Source organism: Haliotis rubra, unplaced genomic scaffold (genome assembly GCF_003918875.1).
Source record: "Haliotis rubra isolate DU_JTF1 unplaced genomic scaffold, ASM391887v1 Scf769, whole genome shotgun sequence".
Lineage (NCBI taxonomy): Eukaryota > Metazoa > Mollusca > Gastropoda > Lepetellida > Haliotidae > Haliotis > Haliotis rubra.
In genome coordinates, this window is record NW_025767489.1 from 325,966 (window position 1) to 335,058 (window position 9,093).

Below are 9,093 nucleotides of genomic sequence, written 5' to 3' on the forward strand. Positions count from 1 at the left end.
CTCTTCACGAACACCAGGTGTCACATAGGCGGATCCAGAGGGGGGGGGGGGGTGCAGGGGTGCGCACCACCCCTTTGGTGCTGAAAGTTTGTTAAATGACCATTGAAACTCTTGTGAAAATGAAATGTGCACCCCTCCTTTTCTCAATAGTGTGCACCCCCCCTTTCTCAAAAAGCTGTATCCGCCTCTGTGTCATCACTGACTTTCAGTGATTTTCTCTATATATGTGTAAGGAATGACGGGTTATTCTCTTGCGCCGACTTTCTATTTCTGCATCTGTTTTCGTCCTTCTGATATTCACTCAGTTAGGTGTATCCTACATCTAAAACTTGGTAATACATAGTTTGTACATTTGTAATGTCTGTGTGCAGGTTTAGGTTGATCACCAGCCCCCTGTATGCTATGATCTGTCGGTGATGTGAGAACAACTGACAGTGCTAGAAGTAGTTCTCATCCATGAACAATCATGTAGAAGGTATTGCTGAACCGTAAGAGTATTTCTTTACAAAATATTTCTGTGTAATAATGTTCTACAAATAACAACTTGTTATTTATATTATATTATCCGCCTAGATACTAGTATACTTTCGTCAAAGCCTGCTCTTATTCTTTAATTCAGGAATTTATATCCAAGTACATTTAGTCAAGACAAGCGAATGTGTGGGTTCGAATGTTTTACCTTTCACAGGACCCAATTTAGTAGGGTAAAGTTTCTTCTGGAAATAATCCTGTGGTTAAATATTGTTATTTGATTCTCTGCACAAAATCACCGACGAAGACCGATTCATAAAGAAAAGCAGAAGTGGAGATTATGCCTGACAAATATGTATTTATTTTGTGATCACACTGGTTGTGGCGGGTATCGGATACGTGATACTATTCTGGTCTGCCCCCACGGTGGCGATATCCGCGCTGAAATCACACGGGAACCATCCAAGCAGGATAATTGTACAGCTCCTGGGTGATAAGTGTTTGTCTGTGTGCCCTAGGTCACACTCCTACTCCACAGAGACAGATACGAGACAGAAATTAAAGCAATCAGATAAATATTCATGAGACATGTCTCTTACATAGCAGATAAGTGGACGTTTCTCGTGGTTTCTTGATACTGCTTCCAGTAGTATGGCGCCGCTTGGTTTCTGTCCTCGACATGGCGTTTCATTAATCTTTATGCACAAATATTTGTGTAGTGACAGTCGAAGATTCTTTGGTTATGGTGTAAGTCAAGTATTCACTCAATGCATCATTACATTGCCTGATCTTGCTGTATCAAGGTTTACTCAAGATACTCCCAACTCAAGGTACGATACGACAGTTTTATTTATTACACGTTTCTACATACGAGTATCTTGTGTATATATCAGCACGCGTTCTTGTTTGTGACGTCCGTCTTGACCGTCGCTTTATCTGCCAGTGTCTGTCCGCCAAGACAAGCAAGGTACCTGAAGAAGAAGAGCATATCTGTCATAAAGACATTGGAGTTAGTTCCTGATAAAGAAGACATATGTAATAGATTTATCAACCCTAAAGATCCAAAATCAAACTTTCATAAAAATGTTGCGTACCGTGGCGTCATTATGGCCGTATTATTCTAAATTTGTCATCTTGTCAGTATGAGAATTCATTATTTCTGTCTGAACAACATGCTAAATCCATATCTGTTCTAATAGCGGAAAATTCCATTCGTGCGCGGCCTGACAATTCTTCAAAAGGAGTGAAATGTGGAGCCAATAGCTTTTCTGCCTCCATATCTTACAAAAATCTTCTGTGGCAGCAAAATAGTTCAGTGATTGAGTTGCAATTTGGCACACCAAAATTCTCCACACACATTGTACTCAGGAAGAAATCGAACATGGTTCTTCGCCGTGATGAGCGCACGCTCTAGCCGCAAGACCCCCAACTATAGGAAGATTCCATTTACTCAGTAATGTACTGATTGTGTGTCAGAATACTTACGAGTAGCCATTTTCACCGGAAGTAACCTTAACACTGCTGAGTTCAAATGTATCCTCTCCGTCGCTGAACCAGAAGCCTGAATTCTTGACGTATTTAACCTCCACAGCAGTAACATCTCCTATCTCGTTCTTGGCGACAACAACTTGCACGACCGTTGATTTCGGGGTCAACTTCGTATTCCTAAAACAAATGTGTTAGTTAATTTATGATAAAACCTTCAGCCCACTCCAGTTCAAGATGCCATTGAGATACATGTACATGCCCATGGTGTGTTACGTCTTGTTTTATCAACTTCAGTGTGATGGAACGGGTACCGGGGTACCCGAATATGATTTTGGTCCAGCCATTATTCAAATAGAAAACTGTTGAGGAATTATCCTCTTGTACTTGAGTATTTTCCCGTTCCCCTTCCAAGGCCTAGATAGAAATGCAATTCACAATGAGGCTGACGTAACCACCGTGCTGTAAGAAATTAACAAGGTCAAGGCAGCAAGAAATTAACACGGTCAAGGACGGCCATCTTGACTCGTTAGTGCAATACAGACACCTTTGCTCACGAAAAACAGAAAAAAAACTATGGTTGGCTATTGACGTAATATGCAAATCAGTGCTGACGCAATAGAAAAAGAATCTGAAAGGACATTGTAGTGAATTATATGAAGAGGGACGATACATACACGTCCGTAGAGCAGATTGCACGTCCCCCACAGAGACCAAGGGCAACTCATACATGCTGTGAATAACGATGTTCAATGTAACATTGTATTATTATTCCTCTCGGTAACGGTGAAATCACCCGGATAAATAAATCATAGTAGTCAGTTCATATCGACCTGCAAGGTTGAGGTGGCCCTGAAGCTTCCTGACTAATGGGGTCATGACCAAGGGTGTTTCGGTGTTTTAATGTAGTACGGAGTAAATGTGGCAACCGCTGATGACTTGTTTAGTTACCCCGTGACTGCGATGAACCCACTGGTTCCCCACTGGCCGACCAGATTCAGGATGAGTTGGCCCTGAGTCTCCTTCACGTCGTCCGCGGCCTTCAGCTCCACACCATAGTGATAACCTGTTGTACACGATGTTTATCCGAGAGACGTGTCATTGGTGATAAAGCAGGTTACGGCGTACCGGGGACAGTGTTGGGTTACAGGTAACTATAGACATGAACTCACCATAAAACGGAGGCATACTGTTATTTATGACTAGATGGAGTAAGTACAGAATTGTTAGCGACAGCAAATAGAAGCGCTCATAAAATATGAAGTTGAGAGTTATCTACCTTTGTGTATTGACACCTGAAAAGACTAACTGGCATCCTGAGAGCGAGATTATATACTTCCCGTCAAAAGTTTAGACTCACTATATGTTATGTATATATATATGGTTACATCAAAGATTGATTTCTCCACTAACTTGGGGGAACCAATTGCAAACCTTAAGCAGATGATTTGCACGAGGATCATGCATCAAATTGCTGAAAAGCATATGCAAATATCGTGCATGTGAACAACTGCGTTTATGTGTAACATTTTGTCATGAATTTCACTGATTTTTATCATTTATTGAACTCTTGACAATAATCTTTTCAATGTTATGAATTTGTTTTACAATACATCAGTTAATGTGCAAATGGTACCTTTTAAACAGTATGGAATATTTTGCAAAATTTAGTTTAGAATAGTTGCCTGAAGTAAGTGGCTATATTTACACTAGTGAGTCTAATCTTTTTGATGGGAAGTACATATATGACATGAGAGCCTCTCCGATCTGACTTTACCATTTACTTGCCCAGGCTATCACTAGCCTTATCTTGATGCCTGCCCCCAACACTGTTTCTCAGAACCCCTACCTCATTCAATCATTACTTGACTCAAAACATTGCCTCACTCAACTCTTACAAGTTCTTGACATTCGTGAGTGAATTGATTTATGCACTCGTTTAATAGAGCCTGCTATGACATATTTCACTATCTGTATTGTCATAATGATTGTAAATCTGATTCTGTGTAATCCAATATACAGATTTCGCGGTTTAAACAACTCATGGGAATCAACTCCTATCAACACCAAAACTGCAGAGGTGCATGATACTTTGGACAATGAACTGACCACAGAACGGCGACGTGCCACCAGTGTCCAGGAACATGCTTCCACGGGCAGAAAACTGGTCCGCATAATAACCAAACTGGGTGCAACCTCGTGTTCCGCACTTCAGACAGAGGCCATTTTTAAAGGTTTTCTGCAAAGGTACGTTGTGATTAAAACCCTAACAGTGAAAGCTTACGTTTCTGAGGAATTCTTAAAATACCGGTATAAAATATGACGACAATATTGATTTATGTTTCCAGACGACTTGATTTGTTGTTTCAGTTTTAGTTGTTTATAGACGCATGCGGTTAAAGCATTTATGCATTACTATCACTTTAAACACATTGTCTATGGTAGCATAAAGTATGTATAGGTACATAGTCCGTGCAGGGGTAGGCTGTGAACGGACAGGGCGTGGAGATGGACTCTATGTAATAGTCAGTGGCTCGGGCATTGCTGCAACCTAGTGTGTTGTTTGCGTCTGAAACATGAACGATTTGGTTTTGGCATCAATAGTTCTTTGCCTTTCTGCTTTCGAGTCCCGACTCGATTTGTTTGAAAACAACATCATACAGCTGTACTACTGCTGAAAGAAATATATGCTCATGGTATAGTCACAATTGTACAATCCACTCTATTCGCTTCTATTTAGTCACCTGGGTTTGGGGTACTTGGACTAGATTATGAATACGTGAGCAGGACACTTGGGACCTGTCTTTGTGGACTGGAGACTGAAGACAGTTCCAAGTCTTGGTCAAGGTAACAGCTAGACAGTTTTTCTGTGAAACTATTGCATTCAATATATTTTGCTAGAATAAAAATTGTTTCAAACAATAATAATTTGGCAATATAGATCTTCAATGACTTTTGTCAGTGCCCCATAGTGAAAACCACGCGGTGTTAATCATCTTCTTCATCACGCCCACCAATTGACACATTAAGCCCAGACTACGTGAACTATACCTATCAATTCACCTTATCTGTGATATTAAGTTGAAAATCTCTTAGGTTAGCAATGTTGTATGAAATTATGAACTGCAATGGCACTCAAACTACTACAGTGTTCTAATATGTTAAATATGAATCTATTTTAGAAATTTAAATATGATATTTCAAATCATACAATTATAAAATACACAAATGTTGATGGAGATATTATCTTCATGAAACATTCGCTTGCCTTTTTCACCACAAATAGACAACATTTAATCCATGGTACGGGAAGGTGGGGTAGCCTAGTGATTATAGCGTTCGCTCGTCACGCCGAATCCCTGGTTCGATTCCCCACATGGGCACAATGTGTGAACTCTATTACTGGAGTCCCCCGTCGTGTTTTTGCTGGAATATCGCTAAAAGCGGCGAAAAACTAAACATACTCATTCATCCATGGTAGGGGTTGGACAATTTATTGTTACACAAGATTGCCCAGCTACAGAATTACATACCGTGGAGGAATGAGCGATGCTAACATACAAATAAGGAAATTCGACAACAGCTATTTGGTGTTTCAATTTTAGTATACTTTCTTTTGCCTTTCAATATATCTCCAAATATTTCAACATCAGCTTTAACACTGAATAGTAATCAAGAGTATATCTGGATTACAGATTATCGTAATTTCACACTAAAGACTGTATTAACACACCTTATACGTCATACTTGACCAAATATATTTTCACTGATATTCTTCCTCAAACATATACATGTCTGTTGTCGGGCTTAAACAAAGTTGAACACATGTTTTAAAAAGTATCAAGCACCTTTGTCTATAAGCATTGGTCCCAGTGCATCCGGTGCTGTAGTCGGACATCCGGGCTGTACCTTGCCACCATTCACATAGAAGTCTACGTCACCGGAAGGTAATTCCTGACCTAGGAAGCCGCCATTTGTATGGGTGACGTCAACAAATATGGCGTCGGTCTTGTCTAACTTCAGAATATCTGGTGCATGACCATAATTTGGTCCCGCGGGATCCAGCCCTATCAAAATGAAAATGTCACTATTTAGATCTACACCATTCAAGATATCGACAACACGTAAGTGTTTGTAGGATACAGGGCTTGAAAATAATGTAGCCGTGTATGTGTAAATCTTAAATGTTGCAATTATTTTCTCACTCTTTGATTATTCATGCATTTTTATTATGAACTACCTTTGCCTGCCACATATTGTTCTGTGTATTGATGACGACTTTTACGACAAATCGTGTACCTAGTGGTACGAGAGATGATATACGTTCGAAGTCCAACATAGAAGGAAGCTCGTAACAATGAAATGTTTTGTTTTGTCATTGTAACAAGAATATGCATTTTAAGACAGTGACAGCCCCCAGCTTATGTTAATGACTTGCGACAGCGAATAAACCGCAATGCATCGTCTCCCCCTCCCAAACAAATACAAACAAGAAAGATTTGAGAGTTAAGCATTTTCCTGACATACGCATTTCCTATGAAGTGAGCCACACAACTTGCCAGTTAACCCTTGTTATCAGGTTCTTACCGCTTATTCTCGCAATGGCGCCCTTCATCAGCCAACCAGTATAGCCCGCTATGTGAGCACCTAAATCATGCCCAACCAGATACACGTCCTTCGTCTTTAGCCCCGCCTTTATCAGCATTTCTACCATGACTTTAAGCTGTATTCCAACCAATCTTGTGTTTGCAACAGCCTGGTCGTAATCACCCGCAACTGCACCTCGTCTCCAGTCGACAATGATAACATTCATATCGCCCTAAAAGAAGATACTTTGTGTGTTGATTTCAAATAGATGATGTATTCCAGCCGCTTATTACAATACCGTGTTTGAAAGGACTTAATTTAGTCTCAAAGGCAATGCTATTTCAAGGCTCCCTTTAATATACACAAATATACACCCTCACATGTATCGTGTAAATGTTATTGTTTTACCTTTCGTAAGAGAGCATCTTTGCAGTTTTGTACCCATGATGAGTTCCCTCCTCTTTTGTAACCGTGAATTATAATTTTTGTCAGCTTCGCATGGTCAAACCTTGACCTCGTGACACTGTCCTGGTCGGTGTAGTTGAGCTTCTCGTGGCCACCGTTACCAGAACTTCCACGCGTGTATAACCAGAAACCAGTCCCTATTACTTCCGGTGCCACAGGAAGCGCCAAGTTTGCTATGTTAAATGGTGGAATGTTATCGAAGCACCCAACACGCGGGTAACATACTGTTGTATTCGTGCGCGGATCTGGGGTTGTTGTAGTCGTCGGTGTTGTTGTATGAGTCGAAACTGTTGTTTTTGGCGAATTAGTTGTCTGTGCCAAAGTGGTTTCCTTTGTCGAAGTGGGTATCTGTGTAAAACTTGTTGTCTGTGTGGATTGTGCTGGCGATGTCGCTGCGCTGAATAGGACTGAAAGATGTTATAAATATTTACTGTATTTACGAGAACGGAAAATGCCTTGACATCATTAGGGTTAATAAGGTGTTGATTACGCCCCGAATTGTTAAAGTTAGATCCCGGACGCCTGTCTGTATGAAGACCCGGCTCAGTGTGGATCAGATGGACACAAATGCTGTTGAATATTGAATGCAACATATCAATGACTATCAGTGACTACAGGTGATGTGCACATGGCGTCTCAAGAAACCCAGAGGTCGCTATTTCACAGTAAATAAAGAAGCGTAAAATCTTAATTTCAAAGGTATACTTTCTTTAGACCAGCAGTGTAGTTGGTGGGTGAATGACAGCCAGCGACATGCAGGCTGGTTGTGTATCGTGGCAACCAGGCATCAATGTTTGGGTCTCCGATATATTGCCAACAAATATTGAAAAATTATGGAAATATATCTATTTATTGCCAAATTAATAATATTGTCAAATTAACAAAATGTCACATAGCTACTAGAAAGGCATATATATTCTCCCAAGTAAACACAGACAACCGTAAAAGTTGCTAAACAATTAGATGTTCTTAGACATTTTATGAAGGTCTTAGATTGTGGAGTTTAAAGACTTTTGAACACGTTATCTACGGTCCTAGTACTTCCTCTGATTAGTTCAGAATGTTTGAGGACAGGCCTACCTGAAGATGTCGCTAGTTGTACTACAAGAACACTCCACATGTTGCACAGGTCAGCGAAACTCAGAGGCTCGGGTATAATCACAGGTCACTTGTGATTACTTCTGTTTGATAGCAGATAAAGGTATATATACAGAAAGAAGAAACTTTCCGTGTCTCTGTCTGATAAGATAACCTAGATTATTAAGCACTATCATCTTAAATAAAGATTATTTTCTGAGAATGCAAACCAAAAAACATGGCAAACAAATTGCTCGACTATTATCATTACATATTTGGACACCAATACAAGTGTTACTGAATGCAGTAGGCCTACGTTATAATTAGAAATGGCAATGTTTAAGATCTCGTCTAACATACGGTTCCCGGTCTGTTACACGTGGAGATTATTCAATGGATCGACTGCACCAGTGTTGTGACTGAGCGAGAAGAAGGGTTGCTCTTCATGATTCTTGTTTTGAATAAGTGACACCAAGAGACAAACCATCAACCACTATCTTCATTCTAGACCTACTGAACTAATTTTTAGAGATTGTTCCCAGTATAACTAGGGTCGGGTTTCTTTTATTTCTATCTTCTAATAATTCCTTAAGACTTTTCCTTTTAGTGCTTTGGTGAAGGGAGATTTGCACCAGAATATTTAAACTTCACTTTAATCACCTAGTCTCCATACAACAGTCATTACACCAACTCCAAAGGAGAACATGTAGGGACCATTCCGACGAAGTTGCGATCACACAATTCTGGTCTGTATGATATTTGTTTAATAACATTGTAATCTGAAAGAAGTACACAAACGTCTACGTGGGCTGTTTTGTATTCAGTAGCAATGAACTGATTTCTTCTACCAATGCTCCACGTCTATAACATATGAAGATCGTTAGCGCGCTGAGGTGATTGTTTCCAAGTCTCCACCGGTGAGGATCCTGACTTTGTTGATGCAGGACAGTGTCTCCCAATTGCGTAAATCAATGCCTATGATGTCAATCACTGGATTGTCTGAACCAG

General features: G+C 40.2%; 1 protein-coding gene across 1 annotated transcript; it reads right to left on the bottom strand.

The window, feature by feature from the left end:
- Positions 1-1,302: 1,302 nt before the first annotated feature.
- LOC124260545 (pancreatic lipase-related protein 3-like) lies at positions 1,303-8,189 on the bottom strand. Its single transcript, XM_046694870.1, has 9 exons — positions 8,089-8,189; positions 6,952-7,415; positions 6,544-6,775; positions 5,805-6,023; positions 4,422-4,525; positions 4,066-4,195; positions 2,908-3,022; positions 1,957-2,136; positions 1,303-1,442 (listed from the first exon to the last, which is right to left on the bottom strand). The coding sequence occupies exons 1-9, from the start codon at positions 8,126-8,128 to the stop codon at positions 1,361-1,363; spliced, it is 1,566 nt and encodes a 521-aa protein (XP_046550826.1). The 5' UTR covers positions 8,129-8,189; the 3' UTR covers positions 1,303-1,360.
- Between the last annotated feature and the right edge of the window lie 904 nt (positions 8,190-9,093).